Genomic DNA, 21,590 nt, shown 5'->3' on the forward strand with positions numbered 1-21,590 from the left:
TGAGAGAAAAGATGCACACGATCAACTAAATAAATACCCGTATTTGCTTTGAAAATGTATTCATTTTTCCTGTTGGAAACTCTTTTAAAATTGACATTTTGCTTGTTTCATATATGCTAACTTCTTCTAATTAGATATTAATTTACAGCAGGTGAAAGAGTTCCAGGACCATATCAGTTTTGAGTAAACTATAAATTTACTCCAAGTGATCCACATATGAAATGACCAGGAGAAAATATAACATGATACATTCCCAACCTCATAAAGATCAAATGTGATTTGGGTTTGTGTGTTTAAAAAAAAAAATCAACTGAGAAATTTATTAAAACCAATTGTAGGCAACTGGCGGCGTGTGGCGGCGGGGGAAGTGGAATCTCATCATACTCAGAAATTAATAAAACACTTGAAAAACAAATATAAATTTAATAATAAACATTATGGTCAGGCTGTTTATTAAGGAGGCAACCACACATACAAGTTCGGCTATAGAAATGTTTGCAAATCAAAGTTCATGTGATCTCAAAGGACCATGCGTAATGTCAAAAATTGATGCCTGTACATTCAATAAAAACATACACAGTCTAGATAATTCTAGAGTTATACAAACATCTGGGGACACATGTATCTAATTTCCTTCCAAAAAAACTTTTTTATAAAAGTGATGTATTGAGATAACAATTTTAAAAAGTATCTGACAATTATGAATGGTCCCCAGTTTTACAAAATGTGATTTCCAGGTATGAAAACTGAAAAAAGTCAACTCTTCAGAGTGTTTCTTATTACAAACAAGTTTTGTAGAAAAATGATCCAGCAAATACTTGAGTTAAGAATATTTATATTTTTCCAATTCTTTACACTTTTATTAACACACAAAAAAATAACATTCAAACACTGAGAAAATTAAATAACTTCGGAAGCAGAGCTCATAGCTTTCTGCTTACATATAAGGACAAATCTGGGCTGTTGGCACAAAAAAATATTTAACATTCATAAAACCCTTACTACTATATATCAAACATAAGTTAAAATCATAGGCACTAGTTTATCAAATCCACATTTCTCCTGTAAGACTAACCACAGTAATTCTTGGATTTTCCCAAATAGAAAAATTGGCAATACACAAAGGCTTTCTAGTAAAAAGGCAATTTTTCTCTTTAGGAGACCAAAAGCCAATGGTCTGTGGCAGTACAACAGCAGGGAAAATTATACTTTACCCAACTCAGATCCAAATACATTTTTAACATGTGATGAAATATTTGAATTAAAAAAAATAGACATTTTTTTTTTTCTGATGCAGCCTTTAAAAAACAAAGTTAAATAACCTGAATACTCCTCTTGAAACCGATAATCTAACTTAAAAATGTCATGGTGTTTCATAATAGTTAAAATCCCTCTTAATTATTAGATTGCAGCATATATATATATACTTTTTGCAATGTTGCACTGAAAACTGAGACCTATTTCATTTCGCGTATATGTGATTTTAAAAAGAGACAGTGGCTAGTTCTTTCTTTCACTTAAGATTTTTATGTGGGATACCCCATACACACCCAAAGCAGATGTTTTCTTTATCTTCTCTAAAAAGCAACATTTTTTAGTTCATCATCATGTGGATTCTGGTGCCATCTTTTCCTGACCCACCCCCATCACCCTCAAATTCAAGGATAAAATTCCTTGCGTTCTACACCGAAATACATAGCACTGTCAGGTCAAATCTCCAGCTGCTTATACTAACGGGAATGACTCCCTATGGTCAAGCTAACATCACGGTCAAGCCGTGGTGTCACTCACGGCACAAAGGGGTCTCTCGACATGTCAACCCCAGTGCTGTTCTGAACATCAAGCTTCCCATTTCTCAATTTCTTTTGCCAACTTACAGAATGTCTTTGACTAACAGGAAATAAACTTACGTTCAAATCCCTAAAATCCTTTAGGTGACTCCAGTACCAATATTTTAGAGCTGGTTCAAACAAATATTTAAAAACAGACCTCTCACCATAAAAATGAGAAGCATGGTGTAGAAGGAATTTTTTTTTTAGTAAAAGACTAAAAAAAAACCCAAAACACACCTGAAATAAATGATTCCCAGGTTATACATACGGGCCATTAGAGAGCAAGTATTTAAGGGTTAGAGTCACATGTACTGGATTTCATTTGTTACCAAAAATGCAAAAATAGATGTAAGGCAGAATCAAAGTCAAAAGGGACAGTATTTTCGAAGGACGTTTTATACAGTTACTCAGTTTAAAGTGGATCCACTTAGGTAGGATTCTGCAGGCTAGTCTCCTACCACATAACAGACCGTTGTGTCATTAATAGCAACAATACACTGTCATTACCAGAGATTTTATAAGTTAAGTGCATAGATTTCCCCCCTCTCTCACTGTATGGTTTTGTTCCAGGTTGTAAGCACCGAGGTGGTGTTGTTTATGTAAAGAATAAAGACACACACTACTTGCTCTTTCCCATCATGGAAACCTGCTAATAAAAACAAGGTCTCTCAGTTCTGTAACAGATAACAGCATGTGAAGAAGTTGGCTTCAATAGCAAAGGCTATCTTTCCTGAGCCAGGAGCTATAAAGTGTAGAAAGATTGTACAACTGACATTAAGCCCTTTTGGCAATCAAAACAACACAGAAGCCCGATGTGTCGATGCGACGTGATGGATGCACGCTGTAACACTACTTGATGGCGGTGACATGTGAGCTACATCCAAAACTTGACATTAAACAAATGACATTTTTATTTCTAATGAATCTGCAAAATTAATTTATAGAATTCTCCCAAATTTAGGTATCACATTTTAAATCTCTAGCTGCCATCCTCCTCCATCTCAATCTAGTTCCTTGGAGTACCAGTGAAACACTAGTGAAACATTTCAGGTAATTAATCAGAATATTAGTTCTCATTAACACAAATATTTATTAATACCATTTATACAGTAAATTATGTTGAACGTGAAGTTTTGGATAGCTTGAATTCACCATTTTCTTGTGCACAAAGGTACTCTCTCGTTTACAAAAGGGCAGTTTCTCTTTGGCATCCATTAGTTTTTTTGCCCAGATATTGGCCTCTGTCAAATAGTAAAAAATCAACTTAGTTTCTGTTAAACAAAACTAAAAGTGATTCCATGGAGAGTGATTGTATGATTACCAAACACATCTGATGTTAAATGTCATTAAAGTGCTGCTTGGTCATCTCTGTCAGTTTGTGCTAATTAAGACAGAGAGGGCTGGGACTTGACAAATCCCAAGAGTCTCATATGAACAGTCTGCATATAAAAGTTGTCATTTAGCCTGGTGAAGGGGTGTCTGTGAAGCTGTGGACTTCTGTATTCTTCTCTTTGCTGGTCAATAACAGCCATCTTTCCAACTGTCATCTTTCATGCTGCCATAGGTTTTAGGAGCTGGCAAGGATCTGAAATAAGCAATTTTGTAAAGTGACTTGCAGGGCTTAAGTGAAACACTGCCATCCCATCTCCCACACAGGATAATGACTCTGCAGGTGGCATCACAATCCAATGCAGGCTGTTTCAGGGGACTACTGAGATCAAAGCTCTGCACAGCCGTCAGCACAACCGTCCCACACTCAATCTTTCCATAACATCCAACTTTTACTGGGCATCAGGTGACTTCACTAACCTCTTTTTGTTAACATAGCTAGTAGAGTAAAAGAAAGGAAAAGATTGTCTCATCTTTCCAACCACATGGAATACCAACCTTATTTACCTCATTACATTTCAATATTCTTCTTCGAAAATAGGAGTAACAACAGTACCTACATGTTTCATCTATAATAATTTATAATAATAAAAGCGTAATATACTAATTAGATCGGATGCCCTTCCGGACGAAGCCGCGGCTGCAAGGGAAGCCTGGGTCCTGGGTGCCTGCTGGCAGCTGGGGGAAGGAAGGCCTACTCTTGCACGAATTTCATGCATCGGGCCTCTAGTGTTATTATAAAATAAGATACATATAAGTTATTTAGCATAGTGCATAGTAAAAAGCTGTTGTACTCTACTATTGAATTCAGAAATATAATATGTTTATCTTAGAATAAAAAGTATAGGCAGTTTGAAAGCTAATGGGATGAATGGACTTTTTTACATGCAAATAAATATTTAACATTTACTTTTGTTTGACACCTGAATTTACTGAATCACATTCCTGAAAGATAAAGATAACAGGTGCACAGTTCCCAACATGGCTGGGCTCGGAATCACCTGAAAATTAAACAAACAAAACCCAGCATACCCACAGATTTTAGACCAGCTCTATGGCAGTAAATTTTAGGCCTCTATACAAATTCTACAGAAGATTCTGAATTGTAGCAAGTTTGAAAATTGCCCTCCCAGATTATACTTAGACTTGGTAGCTAGAAATGTTATCTTAAATTTTACTTTAGGGTCTAATATGCCTTTACGATCTTTATTGAACATTATTATAATCAAAATGAACAAATACCATAACCAAATTGAGTGGTTTTAACAATTTTTTCTAGGAGGTCTCTGAGTTGCTTACTCATGTTAGGTTTCTGGGCAAATTTAATCTGAACCAAAGTGATATAATACCCTAATGTCCCATGTAAGGTTTTCTTTAAAACAATAAAAAATGTTTTATTCAAATTGTACTAAGACTCTAGTGAGAACCCAATTAGGACTCTCTCTGTTCACTATCCAATGCAGAGGTGAGTGCAAGTCCAGTCCTCCCACTTTCCGATGCTCAAGAATGCTGCAACATCGCTTACCTGCGGACAGGCTGTGCAAGTTTGCTGCGAGGCACTGGAATACCCCCAGCAGAAGGGGCACTGGGTCTGGGCAAGCCACTTCTCATCGCGGTTGTCCCTGTCGGTCTGGTTAGAGTAGTGCTGTTGATATTGCTGGGAGCATTTGCTGGGACTGTGTTCTGAACCATGGGAGGCCCAGGTGAGGAGGTGGTTTGTGCGAGTTGTGTTGTTTCTTGGCCACCAGGAGAACCAGAGCCATGGTTACTGAACGCTTTTACTGGCTGCCGAAGAGCCAAAGGAGACGGCGCTGCAGGGGAGCGGAATTTGCCTGGAGAAGGTACTGCAGAATGGCAAAGAAAAATCAGTGGAAACCAAGTGTAAGTGAAACCACTGCTTTATCCAACACTTGATGACTGGGCACCAGTACACCTGTATTCACGAAAACACTCTATAGAAATACAAAGAATAAAGAATATTTCTGAGCAATTAAAAAAAAAGGATAACTGGGAAGCCCTAAAAAAACCAAGTCCTTACTCAAAAAAGGCCGACTACCAGAATGTTGACTAGAATTTGAAATACACTTTTCCCTCAAAGAAACATTCATGTAAACTTTTTAAAACATGTGTTTTTATTGATTTGAGAGAGAGAGAGGAAGGGAGAGGGGATCGAGCCTGCAACCTGGGCACGTGCCCTGACTGGGAATCAAACTGTGACCTCTCAGTGCGTGGGACACAGCAAAAAAAACCTGAGCCACACGGGCCAGGGCCATTCCTGTAAACTTGTATCAAGCATCTGGTGGGTGTATCTCCAGGTACTATATCACCTACAATGTAACTTAAAACTCAGGAACTAAACATTCTTTTAAAAATGTTTAGTTGTAAAAAAAAAAAAAAAAGTTTAGTTGTTGTGTTTCATTAAGTAGGGAAGTTACTAGTATAAACCTACAGGCATATCAAGAGATATATGAAGTCACAGGATAAAGATGGTATATTTTTCCTGAATGTCAATTCTATTAAGTGGTTAGGACACTTTTATATTAACACAAATAATAATACATAAAAGAATAAAATGTATAATGTGCATCACTTTTTTTAAAAGTTTGATCTTCAGTTAGTTGTTTATCTTATTTTTTTTATTGTCTCAAGTTTTAGATATGTCTCCTTTTCCCCCAATTGACGGCCCCCGCAGCCATTCCCACCCTGGGTAAGCCCGCCCCGCCCCAGGGTCTGTGTCTATTGGTTAAGCTAATATGCAGGCATACAAGTCCTTTGGTTGCTCTCTAACCGCCCCTCTCCCTTACCATTTATCTCTGGATCTATTGTTGTTCATCAAATTATATTGATCATTATATCCCACATATGAGTGAGATCATGTGATATTTATCTTTCTCTGACTGGCTTATTTCGCTTAGCATAATGCTCTCCAGTTCCATCCATGCATTACTTTTTAAGCCTAAATAAGTTCAAATAAATTTTATTATTGTGGTGGTCCCTTAGCATTAGAAGTTCAGATCTCCTGGGGGACACATTCATCCTTTCCTGCTTATTCTGTTTGGATAAATTACCTCTGAAAGGGCATCGGTTTTAGTTTCTTCAAATGCCCATGGATGGCTACACATAATGTAAATAAAAATATTACTTTTACATGCTTTACCTAACAAAGACCCTGGCTTCAGAGAGAGGAAGGCAGGGAGAAATAAATCACAGGCAGATAGAGAGCACCTATTTTCTCTCAACTTCCATTAGTTTGGGGAGAACATGAGTGAAGGGAAAGCTGGGGCCAGGGACTTGGTCCTAAAACTGTAGAAATGGAATAATCTACAGAATCCCATCCTTCTAACCTCTAATCTGTCTAAAGGATACAAATAACAGCAAGGTCTACCACCGTGTTAGTAGGAGAAAAATAATGGATGAGTCTGGTCACTATTTTCATCTGGTGTCTGTGAAGAAGAAGAGAGATAAAGCCTTAGCTTCCAAACTCCAAAATAGGGGAAAGCCATCTCCTACCATCCTTTCAATAAGGTTTTTGGTACACAGCCTCCTTCCTTCTTAGCTGACTTTTCTGCCTCCTGTCTGATTAGAGTCTCAAATATCAGCACCTCCACTTAAGATATACTAGGCCCAGTACTTAGTGTGCTCAAATTACCTCTACTTAGCCCCCCAAAACTCAAGTTTGACTCTCAAACTTGACTGGGTGTCAGAATCCTGAGGAACCTTTTTTTTTTTTTGAAGTATGGAAGCCCAGGCAGCATACCCAGAGAATCTAGTCTGGAATGGAACTTAAGTGTTAATTTTAAAATCATCACAGAAGCTTTCTGCCAAGATGGCAGGACTGGGAATGGGCTTAACCCCCAGCTGTAAACACCTATAAAATGGAACAAGATATATAAAACAGTTTTCAAATATTGAACAACAGGCAGCACAGGCCTATAACCCCTGAGAGAAGGAAAAGAAATGTGGTGTGCCCTGTAGCACCTTTTGGTGTGTTGAGTGTGTGTGTGTGGTGTTTTTTGGGGGAGGGGGAGAGGTTTGGAGACACTTTCTGGGCTGCAGAGCGAGGAGGAGGATCCTGAGCAGATCAAAGCTATCTGGTTAAGAAGACAAAAATGGGAACTGGAGGGGCAGGCTACTTCAGAGGAGGGGGCTGCTCCAGGAGGGGTCTGCTTGAATCCGCGGCTGGATAGCGAGCTGTGCACGTACTGAGGGAAGCACCATGAGAGCGGGCAAAGCAGGACTGGAACACTGTAAAGTGAACAGTTCCCAAAGCTCACAGAGGGCTACAGAACATGTGTTTCAACCAGTTAGAGAATCCATGCTAACATCCAGGCAATCAGGAGACGCTCAAAAAGAAAGAAACTAGCCGTAGAATAAAGTTACTCCAAGTCCACTCTAATAAACTTAAGAAACAAGCCTCAAAAGCAAAGGTTAGCAAATTACCAGCCCTGGGAAAGCCAACTGTTTTTGTAAATGAACTTTTATTAGAACATGGTAACACCCATGTATTGTCTATGGCTGCTTTCCAGCTACAAGAGTTGAGCAGTTACAACAGAGATCAGATTACCCACAGTCCTAAAATATTTACTGTCTGGCCCTTAAAGAAAATGTTTTCTGATCTCAGCAATAAAGGATCAAACTGATCCATAAACAACTTCTTGTCAAAACAAAGCCCAACACTATTTGAAAAAAGATAAAATCCAGCACAGAACGTGAAACTTCATTATGTCCACTATCCAATAAAAAAATTACTAGACATATAAAGAAATGGAATAGTAATAACCAAACCAAGATAAAAATTAGTCAAGAGCAACAGACCAAGAAGTTACAGGATGACTAAATTAGCAGGCAAGAACTTGAAGAGAATTAGTACATATGTGCTTAAGGATATAAAGAAAAATATAAACATAATGAGGTGAGAAATAAGTTTTTTAAAAAAATAGAACTTTTAAAGATGAAAAATTTATAATATATACAAAATACTAAGTTCACTGAATAGGAATTAATAATTTAGATGCTGCAGAAGAGATGCCTGAAGACATAACAATAAGAATTACCCAAACTAAAACCTATAGAGAATAAAAAGAGTAAAAAATAAAATGATAAAGCTTCAGTGACCTATATAGGTCAACATCATATGGTCTAACAGAGAGAGGAAGGGTATGAGTGGGACAGAAAATATTTGAAGAAAAAATTTTCTTCCAAATTGGTGAAAACTATAAACTCTCATAATCTAAGTAGTTAAAAAAAAAAAAAAAAAAAAAGCCCAACCTGGGCAAAAAAATCAGGAAACACCATACCCAAGGAACATCACGATTGAATTTCTGAAACTAAATAATAAATATAAAAAATGTTTGTGTACATTTTTATGACACACTAGAGGCCCAATGCATAAAATTTGTGCAAGGGGCTCGGCCCTCGCAGCCGTGGCTTCATCCAGAAGGACGTCTGGAAGGTCATTTGGCTGTCCGGTCTAATTATCACATTACCCTTTTATTATTATAGATAATCTGTATGTTGCAGTGTTCCCACTACCCAAAGTCAAATCATCTTTAAAAAATCTTTTAAAATATATATATATATTTTATTGATTTTTTTACAGAGAGGAAGGGAGAGGGATAGAGAGTTAGAAACATCGATGAGAGAGAAACATCGATCAGCTGCCTCCTACATACCCACTACTGGGGATGTGCCTACAACCAACGTACATCATCCCAGTTACTCAATGGTCCATGCACTATCAATGATAGTAACAGGTTACTGACATAATAACTTAAAAATAAGTCTGGTTGTGAAAGAGCATAGAGATGAAGTAAATACGATTCTCTCATTACAAAGTTAAAAAAATCCTTTTTAAAAGAGTTACTAGTGACTATTCCAATCTTTTTTTATTTTTAATAATTATTATTTTTTGTTTTTTTTTTGTTCGCTTTTTCAATCTCTTTTTCTGTACAGAGAAGGAAAACTTGCCACAATCAGGCATCAATTGAGCAAATAATCAGGGAAGTCAGGACTTGCACCCAGGTCTCCCTATTCCCAGATTGGTATTCTTTACTGGAAACCAAAAGAGAAACACCTCTGGGAGTAGACAGAAATTTAAATAAAAAAATTTTTTTAACCATTTTAATTTTCAACTAGACAGAAAGCTTATTTGTAAGGCTACTATCCTAGGCAGGTTTCATAAGATATGACACCAAGTCATATTAAATTTGTAATGGCTGTGAGGCCACCTGCCCCTGGGTCTGGAAGAGGCCACGCGCCCCCGGGTCCGGGTGAGGCCATGTGTCCCTGGATCCGGGTGAGGCCTCGCACACCTAGGTCCGGGTGAGGCCACGCGCCCCTGGGTCTGGGAGAGGCCACGCGCCCCTGGGTCCGGGTGAGGCCATGTGTCCCTGGATCTGGGTGAGGCTGGGTCCCGGGTCCGGGTGAGGCCGCGCGCACCTAGCTCCGGGTGAGGCCACGTGCCCCTGGGTCTGGGAGAGGCCACGCACCCCCGGGTCCGGGTGAGGCCATGTGTCCCTGGATCCGGGTGAGGTCTCGCGCACCTAGGTCCGGGTGAGGCCACGCGCCCCTGGGTCTGGGAGAGGCCACGCGCCCCTGGGTCTGGGTGAGGCCACGTGCCCCTGAGTCCGGGTGAAGCCGTGCCCCTGGGTCTGGCCGAGACCAAACCAGAGGGAGTCGGACCTCCGTTACCACCATTTGTCCACCATCCAGAGCTGAGGGGTCAGTGCTGACATGTACACATAAGGAACTGGTGGACATTGAAATTGGGTCTCTAAAGAACTGTTGGTCCAGAAAGAAACTCACTACAGACTGATTCATTTGCCTGTCAGCATAACTATTATTGCTCGTCTCACATTCAGTTCTTATAAGTATATCTCTAGTGACACATGATCTCGCTCATCTAGGGGAAATGATGAACAACATAGACTGATGAACAAGAACAGAACCAGAAACAAGGAGGCATCGATCGGACTATCGGGCCTCAGAGGGAGGATGGGGGAGGTTGGGGGGAGGGGGGAGAGATCAACCAAAGGACTTGTGTGCATGCATATGAGCCTATCCAACGGTTGGGTTCAACGGGGGGTTGGGGCATCCGTGGGGAGGGGTGTGGGATGGGAATGGGGGGATGAGGACAGATATGTGACACCTTGATCAATAAAGAAATTAAAAAAAAAAATTTGTAATGGCTGACAAGTAATCATAAAAAAAATAAAAACAAGGCATAGAAGCCTTTGATTTCTTCTCTCATCAGTATACATGACTTATCATTATGTTTATAAGCATAGTTATCAAGAGAAAATGTATTAAACATAAGAGACAGAAGAAACTCCTGGAATGGACTTCATTAGCTTTTCTTTCATACATATAAAAAGATTGATAGATATAAATAAACTGGAGGCCCGCCTTTCGCGCACTATTGGGGGTCCCTCAGCCTGGCCTGTGGGGATCGGGCCGAAACCTGCTCTCCAACATTCCCCCGAGGGGTCCTGGATTGTGAGAGGGCGATTCTCAGGTGACACACCCCAGAATCGGGCTCCCTCCTCTTTGGTTCCGGGTGAGTCACCCAAGAACAGCAGCTGCCAAGTCACCATAGCGCAGCAGCTCCTGTGTTGAGTGTCTGCCCTCTGGTGGTCAGTGTGCGTCATAGCTACCGATTGGTCAGTCGAACGGCCAGCCAGTCGATAATCCACCAGAAGCATTATTCACAATAGGCAAAAAGTGGAAACAACTCAAATGTCTATCAATTGATGAAAAGATAGACAAAATTTGGTATATTGTACAATGGAGTATTATCCTCTCTAATAAAAGAGTAATATGCAAATCAACCATCACTCCGCTACATAAGCCACGCCCAACAGCCAATCCATGCCCACCAGCCAATCAGGGTGACTATGCAAATTAACCCCAACCAAGATGGCTACCAGAAGGGAGGCTTGGGTTTCCCCGGCAACAGAGGAAGCCAAGCTTTCCACACAATCTGGCGGCCCAGGCCTCCACTCAAGGATACAAAGTTTCAATTATAGAAGGTAAACAAATCTAAACAGAAATGGCTGCCGGCCTCGGAGCGAGCAGGAGGCCTGGCTCCGCTCCAGGATACAAAGTTTCAATCGTAGAAGGTAAATAAATTCCAGATACCAGGGCCTCTGCTTGGGTTGCCAGGGGTGTGGCTGGCCTGCAAACTACCACAGGCCCCTAGCCCAGGCCTCTCCACACCCCAAGGGAACCCCACCCTGATCCAGGACACCCTTCAGGGCAAACCAGCTGGCCCCCACCCGTGCACCAGGCCTCTATCCTATCTAATAAAAGAATAATATGCAGATTGACCACCACTCCAACACACAAGATCAAGATAGCTGCCCCCATGTGGTCAAAGATCCTGCCCCCATGTGGACACAAGATGGCCACCACAAGATGGCCAGCAGGGGAGGGCAGGTGTGAGGCACCAGGCCTGCAAGAGAGGACAGTTGAGAGGGACCAGGCCTGCAAGGGAGGGCAGTTGGAGGCGATCAATCCTGCAGAGGAGGGCAGTTAGGGGTGACCAGGCTGGCAGAGGAGGGAAGTTGGCGGCAAACAGGCTGGCAGGGGAGCAGTTAGACATCGATCAGGCTGGCATGGGAGTGGTTAGGGGGTGATCAGGCTGGCAGGCAGAAGTGGTTAGGGGCAATCAGCAAGGCAGGCAGGCGAGCAGTTGGGAGCCAGCAGTCCTGGATTGTGAGAGGGCAGTCGGACATCCCTCAAGGGGTCCCAGATTGGAGAGGTTGCAGGCTGGGCTGAGGGACACCCACCCCTCCGTGCACGAATTTCGTGCACCGGGCCTCTAGTTTGACAATAAAAAGGAACAAAGTACAAATATATGTTACAATATGATAAACTTTGGACACATTATGCTAAGGTAGAGAAGCCAATCACAGAGATCATATATTGCATGATTCCATTCATATGAAATGTCCAGCATACGTAAATACATAGCAACTGAAAGATTAGTGGTTGCCAGGGGCCAGAACAAGTGGGGATTAGGGAGTAGCTGTGAATGGGTATGGTGAGGGTGATGAAAATCTCTAACATCAGACAGTGGTAATAGTTGCTAAATTTTGTAAATATACTAAAACACTAACTTGTACACTTTAAAAGGATGCATTTTAAAAGTATGGGAGGGAAAAAAAAGAATGAAATATTACCATTTGCGACAGCATGGATGGACCTAGAGGGTATTATACTAACTGAAATAAGTCAGTCAGAGAAAGACAAACACCATATGATTTCATTATATGTGGAACTTAAAGAACACAATAAATGAACAAAAAAACCTGAAACAGACTCATAGATACAGAGAACAGACTGATAAGTTGCCAGAGGGGAAGAAGGTTTGGAAGACTTCTTGAAAAAGGTGAAGGGATTGAGAAGTACAAATTGGTAGCTATAAAACAGTCATGGGGATGTGAAAAACAACATAGGGAATATATTCAATAATACTATTATGAATATATTATTATGGTGCCAGGTGGGTACTGGGAATATTAGGGGAAACACTTTGTGAAGTATGATTGTCTAACCATTATGCTGTATACTTGAAACTAATTCAAAAGAATACTGAATGTTAGCTGTAATTGGAAAAAATAAAAATAAAAGTAGGAGAGGGGAATAAATAAATCCCAAAATAAGCAGCCACATATATATGTATCCTATCTAATAAAGAGGGAATATGCTAATTGACCCTCATGCCAATGCAAAGATGGTGGCGCCCACAGCCAATAAGGAGGGAATATGCAATTGACTGCCCCGCCCTCAAAGATGGCGGCGCCCACAGCCAATAAGGAGGGAAATATGCTAATTGACTGCCCCACCCTCAAAGATGATGGTGCCCACAGCCACAAGATGGCAACACCCAGTCCCCTTAACCCCACTGGGGTGGCAGGCGCCTGCCTCCAGAGTCCCCCAGTCCCCTCAGCCCCCCGGCCACCCAGGGCCTCCCGACGCTCAGATAACCAGGGTGTGTCGAGGCTTGCGCTGCCGGCAGTGGCAGCAGCAGAGGTGTGATGGGGTGTCGCCTTCCCCTGATCGCTGGGTCACTTCCTGCCCTTGAGGGCTCCTGGACTGTGAGAGGGGGCAGGCCGGGCTGAGCCCCCCCCCCCCCCCAGTGCATGAATTTTCATGCACCTGGCCTCTAGTATATATATATAAATATATTTTAATCCTCACCTGAGGATATTTTTCCATTGATTTTTATAGAGAGTAAAACAGAGAGAGAAAGACAGACAGAAATACTGATGCCAGAGAAACACATCAATTGGTTACCTCCTGCAGGAGCCCCGAATAGGGCCCAGGCAGGGGAGAAGACTGCAAATGAGGTATGTGCCCTTGACATAATCGAACCCAGGACCCTTTGGTTCACAGGCCGACACTCTATCCACTGAACAAAACCGGCTAGAGCAGCAGGCATATTTTTAAACAATTTCCCAAAACAACAGATGAGGGAGCTCTAGAGCTGTAAAGTTAGAAAATCTTAAATCAAGCTCTCTTTCTAAATGTTTAGAAAAATGAATTTCACAGAAAAACCATCAACAGAAACAGATGGAGACTAAATCTCACATCCTATATAATAAAAGCCTAATATGCTAAGTGGACAGTGTCTGGTCAGCCGTTCAACCAATCAAAGTGCAATATGCTAATGATATGCTAAGGCCACTCAACTGCTCACTATGACATGGACTGACCACCAGAGGGCAGATGCTCCGACCTGTAGGTGAGCTTGCTGCTAGGGTCTGGCTGATTGGGACTGAGCGAGATGGGCTGGACATGCCCTAGAGCCCTCCCACGGTCCCTCCCCGGCTGGCCAACCTCCCGCATCCCTCCCCAGCCCTGATCATGCACCAGTGGGGTCCCTTGGCCTGGCCTGCACCCTCTTGCAATCTGGGACCCCTTGGGGGATGTCGGAGAGCCGGTTTCGTCCTGATCCCGCAGGCCAGACTGAGGGACCCAGGCCTTTAGTAATATTATAAGAAAAAAGAGAGAAACAAAACGATGCTTTTAAGAAGTTGACCCACGAGCTGGATCTGGGCAACTGGAGGGTCCTCACTGCCTCCCATCCTTGGAATGTGCATTCCCCGCTGGTCTTTGCTCCTCCAAGAACCTGCTCCAAGGATACAGCCTTGAGACAGAAATGTGGGTCCATGACTGAACCCAGTTAAGGCCTCCTGTGTAGTGACTGAGCCCAGGTAAGTACTTTCTGTGTAAACTTAATGTTCTGGTGGGTGGGTGTGGATATCTGGAGACCAGCCTTGTAAGGAAGTTCCCTGCCACCTACCAATCTGGAGTGGTCTGGCTCATTCTTCAGTCTCTCCTTGCCCTCCACATAAGGGGTCTAATTTCAGATTACATCTGGAAAGTTCATGAGGAGGTTGCAAACCAACACACTCCTATTAATGCTGGAAAACTTGCCAGAAATCATGACACACACACACACCAGTAAAAATTCAAATCTAATATTTCAAATTCTAAAAACATTTAAGAAAAGTATACAAGAGATAAAAGAACATCATATATCAAGATGGAAAACAATAAAAAACGAGGTGAAGGAACACAAAAGAATTAGACATAAAATAAATCATTTCAAAATAAAATCTAAGGCAGAAGGAACACTAGTCAACATACATAACAGATTATACTTTACGAGAAACAGACAATAAAAAGAAACTTTAAAGAAAGATGAAAAGGATTAAAGAAAAGGCAACAGATATGGAAGATAGGCAAAAAACATCTAACCTGTGTCTAACAGGAGTCCCCACAAAAAAGAAAACCAAAGCAAGAGACAACAAAAAAATAATTCAAAAGAACTTGTCTGAAATTTAAAAACTCCAAACTAAAAGAACACATCACATATGGGGAAATCAACTCAGACTGGCCAACAATACTAAGAAATATTCTCTAAATTATTGAACATTAAAGGAAAATAAAACATCCTTTGGACATCCAGATAAAAAGACCAAATGACTCTAACAGAAATAATTCTTTATTTCTGATAAAAACGGAATAATATATTTGAGATACTCAAGGAAAGAAAATGAGCCAAAAATTTCATATCTAGATGATTTTCAAAAATAAAAAAACCAGGCAAGCTGTCACCAAACATGCAAAAATTGATAAAATGGATACTGTTCTCCTAACTCCTTCTTGGGGAATCTACTACAGAGTGAGCTTTAAACACGGAAAATGACTGAGACAATAACATACAGACTGGTGGTAAGCATAAAATATATATTTAAATGTAGAGCTAAGACTAGGTGAGTCATAAAGAAAAGTATGTAACAATGTGGATACAGTATAACTGTAAAAAAGAAGAAGCAAGCGTTTGCAGAAAGTTTTATAAACTGTCTTTGGTAATCATATTGTCTGGTTATCATGTTAATGTTACCCCCAGAAGATTAGGTATATAATATGGGATAAAACAAACTATTAAATGTTATTCTAATTCTCTCTGTTGCTGAGAGACAGGATTCCCAGAGCAGGATAAAGAAGATAAAGGTATAAGTTAAAAAAGGTTAATTAATTACCCTCAAGTCCTTGAATCTGAACAGGAAGTACCAGCATGAACTTATTAAGACATTCAATCTTAAAAATTACACAAACATAAATCTACACATATATTTACTAGCTCTAGAAACTGAAAAGACCTAGAAACAATGTCCAACCCAGTAACAATAAGCACAGCTAAAAACATAAATTACAGTTTTTAAATACCATTTCCTACCAAAAGCCAGGACTTTTTTGAGAAATGACTAAATCTAGGTCTATGGTGGCAAAAAATATACAACATCTCAAGCATATCTTATCATACCAGTTAGCAGAAGTTATCAAAAACTACTAGGGTGAGTCAAAAAGGTTGGAAAGTCAACTTGAAGCTTTCACCAAAGATGAAAAAATACTGAAAATGGGCTGAAACATACAGAAAGTTTAAATCTATATGTTCATAATGATACATATTTAAGAAAAATATTGGTCACCTTTGGAGAATGATAGTTTGCCAATGTTTTATTTTGCAAACTGGTAAATTAAGAGAAAGACTAGCATTTATTCTGAATTTCCTAATGAAACTATGCCATTTGATGACTAAAGAATAAGTATTTTGATAAATACTTATACAGTATTTTGACAAATGAAAAAAAGGAATGCTAGAATTGGAATGACCCAATTTTGTAATACAGTAGCCCCTTGCCCCATCTTTTTTTTTTTTTTGAGGCTTCGGTTACCCACGGTCCTAAAATATTAAATAGCAAATTGCAGAAATAAACAATTCATAAATTTAAAGTTGCATGCCATTCTGGGTAGTATGATGAAATCTCACACTGTCCCCAGCTCTGTCCTGCTTAGGCCATGAATTATCCCTTTGTCCAGTGTATCCACGTGCACCTACTTGTTAGTTACTTAATAGTTTCAGTTATTAGATAAGTTATGAGAGAGAGAGAGAGAGAGAGAGAGAGAGAGAGAGAGAGAGAGAGATAGAGAGATATCTGGCCAGAGTATAAACAATCATTGGGTTTGGATCCAAGGAATACTCTCTAATTCAGCGTAAGCTAATTCAGTAATTAAGCTAACATTTTAAATCCTATCACATACCTGTGTCTGTTTTTCAATTGGTTCATAACTTATAGTGTAAAATTGTCATCTCCAAGCCACAATACCAATCAGAAAATCAGAGATTAAACAAAATGAAACAAAACAGAGCAACAAAACCAAACACACACACATACACACACTTCTCTCCCTGTACTAAATCAACTAGACAGCTGGAGTGCCAAGAACTAGGAGACTGAGTCTTCCTGTCATCTTATAGAGTGGGGGGCAGTTTGGTGGCTCAGAGTCACAAAAATAACATAACCTCTACAGGCAAATTTTTTTTAAAAAACCAGCCCGAAGTTAAGATCCTCTTAATCTAATTCATAGTAACATAAAATCTTTAAGTAAAAATTTATAATTATTTAAACCTACCTGATCCCAAAACACATTATGAAGCAGCTTACAGAGAGGCATACAACAAAAAAAATTTATATAAACTTAAAATCCTCTACATTTTTGTTATATAGGAATCTCTTGCTCTGTTTAGACGCCACAATCCTTTCATGCCCATCTATTTTTACCCACCTCCCACACTTAGAAATACTAAGCACAATCACACACACATATATATATTCTAAGATCCTCAAATAATTTCTATAGGGATTCTTTTCTATAATGATCCCTAATAATGGTATTCTTCTCCATCAAAAGACCATAATCTACCCAGTCTAATTTCTGATAGTGATACCAAAAGATGATCAACTTCTGCTATCCAAAACACAAATATTCACACCTCCTAATTTTCTATATGAATATTCTCTTTCCTTCAAATTCTATTAAAAACTATTTATGAAAATTATACTTAATCCACCAAATCCCTGCTAAAACTTTTGCATCAATGAACTTGCTAAAACATTGATTTCAGTACTTTTGTAACCGTATTAACAAAATCTTTTTTTCAACAAAGCAAATCTCAAACCTCCTCTTTCGTGCTTTTTATCCTCCTTATATAACTTTGTTCTTTATTGGGTTCTGAAGCAATCAGGAAATCTACATATCCTGTATAGAAGAAATATTTTTCCTCACTGCTGATATTTTTTCTGTCCCATTTCCTCTGAGGTTTCTATTCATTCTTATTATTGCTGGTATAGCTGACCCCATGCTCTTTCTCCTAACTCTGCTTCTTTCTAGCTGCCCATACATCCAATCTCTTGGAACCAATGATAGTTTGGTGTCCAACTTTCATATATTTCTTCAACTCTCAGGTTTTAAGAATATGGAGCTACCACGCCATAAATATTCCAAACATTACCAGTTAATCACAACAATGTCAATTTAACTTATAATGTGAAAGCATTCCCATTTCATCCTACAGAAAGTCAGAAGAAAAAAATGAAAGTCAGAAGAAAAAACATTACATACAGAATGTATGTCATTTAGTTAATTTTAAAGCATTTATTAGTTCATCTAATATTAAGTTAAAACAATGACCTACAGTTTTAGGTTAGTAAGGAAAAGATCAATTCTCTAATATTAAATACTATGTATCACTTATTCCTTTCAGAATAGTATCCTGCCCAGCCAATGAAGCTCAGTGGTTGAGTATTGATTGACCTGTGAACCAGAACAGCATCCCAAAATATACCTCTGTAGAAAACGAGTTTATCCAAGGAACAGAGAATGAATTAACATCATTTTATGATTATTATTAAAAAACTAAAATGTGGCCTATAGACATCAATGACTCAGTATGCCAAAAGGTAAAAGATTTAACTAACCTGACCATTTTCTGAAATTTAAAACTTAGTAAGAGGCTGTAGTTACCTCTTTTTGTAGATGAAGTTTGAAGCAACTGTTTGGTTTTGAGAGAAGTACGAGGCAAATTTTTCAGCCTTTGCGAAGCTGTTGAAAAATAAGGAACTGTAATATTTGCCTGGAAGAACAAGATAAAGGCTATAGCTTCTGTAAACTTGAATATTTTAATACAAACTTGAAAATTTATCAAGAAACAGAAACCATAAGGTGAAAATATGTTAGAATCCTAGAAGCAAAGAAATTGTAAAGTGATGCTTAGTGAATTAAATTGGAAAGAGACGGGGATGAAAATCTTAGTACAAAGTACATATTTTCAGAAATAGTTTCTTATAGATGAGAAAAATTTATGATATGTAAACTGATCAAAATATCAAAGAGAAATCAAACCACCAGCAAACATGCTACAGATGCAAAGAATAGAAAGCTAATTAAGTAAAAGTGATGAACACAAGCACACAGTAGAGAATAAAATAAATGTAGTACTTGTTCAAGGCAAAAAAAGCAGACTTTGGCAAAGCAGTTCTTGTTAGATAAATTGCCCTAACATGAAAGTCATTCTCATACTCAAAAAGGAAAAGAAAACTCAGAACCAGGCAGGTCCTCAAGGGAGTCACAATCTAATGCCTTTCATATGTTCACCATCATCTTGTAGAATACAACTAATTTGTACTTTAGACTTCGTGTAGCAAAATATATGCGCTGTGCACATATGCATATGGGGTGGGAAGGGTGTATATGTGTGTGTGACAATTGAGAGGTTTGGAGGAGAGTCGGAGCATCTGCTTTTTAAAGTGATCAATGAGGAATTCTAAGCTTTCTTCAAAACTCCGAATCTATTAATTGCAATAAAACTCTCAAAATTGACATGTAAGTAGCAGCCAGAGCCATCCACAGTTATGGTTCCAATGAGCTGATGAGTCCCACACCTACCAGTGCAAGCACCTATTTAAGTGGCTTTAAAATTTCACTCAATCAACATGAAGTCAGACTTGAGATATCTCTAAGATCTGTATCTATTATCTATCTATCTATCTATCTATCTATCTATCTATCTATCTATCATCTAAATATAGATATAGACAGACAGAAATCTGGCCAGAGTATAAATAATCATTGGGTTGAGAAAGGGAAACTTGATATATCATCAAAGAGAATTAAGAATTTCTCTTTCGCTCTATTGTTTAACCCTATTAATGCTTTCTGATAGTAAACATTTTAAAAAGTAACAAATGTATTTGATTTCGCATTTTATAGCACTCCACATTATTGTAGCTAAGTAGTATTGTATGCTAACTTGAATATTACCAGGCACTCTAGCAAAAAATTCTCCAGCCCTAGCCCTGGCTGGTGTGGCTCAGTTGGTTAGAGCATTGTCCCATGCACCAAACAGTCATGGGTTCGACTTCAGTAAGGGCACATACCCAGGCTGCAGTTTGATCCCCAGTCAGGGCATGTACTGGAGGCAACCAAACGATGTTTCTCTCTCACATCAATGTTATTTTTCCCCCTCTTTCTTCCTCTCCCTTTTTCTCTCTCTAGAAGTAATGAAAAACATATCCTTGGGTAAGGATAAAAAAAAAATTCTCCAACCTAAAACAATCAATTTTATAATATATTACCTCATATATATCCCACAGAAATACAGGATGCTGTATCATCACTGAATATTCTTCTTTTATATATTTATTCACACATGCTTCCAACCATTTATATTTTCATTCATTTACTCATTCATTTATTCTTTAAAATTATTATATGCTTTATTCCTGATACTAGTTTAGGTACAATGGATTCAGTAGCTAACTAGAGATAAAGTTCCTACTTTCATGGAACTGCTAATATTCTAGGAAAGGAGAAATAGATAATAAAGAAAGAGTAAAATAGTTGCTATGGAAAAAATTAAGTAGCAAAGGGGGGCAGGAAGTAGGAGACAAGTTGCAATTACAAATAGGTTGATCAGGAAAGATTTCCCTAAGATGACATTTGTGCAAAGATCTGAAGGAAGAGAGGAAGTGAGCCATATAGGTGCCTGGAGAAAGCATTCTAGACAAAAGGAAAAGCAATGGTAAAGGACCTGAGAGGTAGGAGTTCCCCTAGTATGTTGGAAGAATAGGAATTAGTCCACTGTCACTGCAGTGGAGTAAATGAGGACAAAAGGTAACCAACTAAATGTATGCTGGCAATCCACAATGTCTATTAACCATTACATTTTTATATGAAGGGATAACATCAAATATCATCTTTAATCAACTGATTTAGAAAGGTTCTATTTAAATAACTATGATGATTCCAACAGATCTTATTTACTCCTCAGGTTTCTGGGGTGATGTCATAATGGCATCTATGTACAAGTGGAAACTGTCCGATAGTTTGAAGAATCAGACTGCAAATAGAATCAGGCAATATACTCTAAATGTGCCTAATAAAGACAGAATGAAATGAACAATTTTCATAGGATACCACACAGTCACGTGTTTACTAATAAGAACAAAAATTAAATTTTAATCTGAATTATCAATCTGAAATTTGATCAATTTTACAAATACAAAATCATTTTAAAATGACAAAATGTAATAGTTAAACTGAAAGTCTCCCAATCTTCCGAATAAAACTTAGTGTTAGTTCCTTTAAAATATTTATGGTTTCCTTGGTTCCTCTTTTAATCCTCCTATATAATAAAAGACTAATATGCTAAGTGTCTGACGATTCGACCAGTCGCTATGACGCACACTGACCACCAGGGGGCAGATGCTCCAACTGGTAGGTTAGCTTGCTGTTGGGGTCCGGCAGATCGGGACTGGGCAAGATGGGCCAGACACGCCCTGGAGCCCTCCCGCGGTCCTTCCCAGGCCCTGATCATGCACTGGTGGGGTCCCTTGGCCTGGCCTGCACCCTCTCGCAATCTAGGACCCCTCGGGAGATGTCGGAGAGCCAGTTTCGGCTCGATCCCCACAGGATTATTTATATAATTTCAAATTAGCAAGATCTGACTGTGAGAAG

The 21,590-nt window shown here is 39.3% G+C and overlaps 1 protein-coding gene across 3 annotated transcripts in view; it reads right to left on the minus strand.

Annotated features, from left to right (window-relative positions):
- Positions 1-403: 403 nt before the first annotated feature.
- Positions 404-21,590, minus strand: part of SLAIN2 (SLAIN motif family member 2) — a 63,100-nt gene continuing 41,913 nt past the window's right edge. For 2 of the 3 annotated variants that reach the window (XM_054729220.1, XM_028143770.2), the window contains 3 exons: positions 18,600-18,677; positions 4,747-5,065; positions 404-3,417 (listed from right to left, as the gene is read on the minus strand). In XM_054729220.1, the coding sequence (XP_054585195.1) occupies positions 3,351-3,417; positions 4,747-5,065; positions 18,600-18,677 (464 nt within the window). In that variant the 3' untranslated portion in view covers positions 404-3,350. The remainder of the gene's footprint in view (positions 3,418-4,746; positions 5,066-18,599; positions 18,678-21,590) is intronic. The other variant, XM_008140288.3, reaches the window with a different exon arrangement.

This window comes from Eptesicus fuscus, chromosome 2 (assembly GCF_027574615.1).
Source record: "Eptesicus fuscus isolate TK198812 chromosome 2, DD_ASM_mEF_20220401, whole genome shotgun sequence".
Classification (NCBI taxonomy): domain Eukaryota; kingdom Metazoa; phylum Chordata; class Mammalia; order Chiroptera; family Vespertilionidae; genus Eptesicus; species Eptesicus fuscus.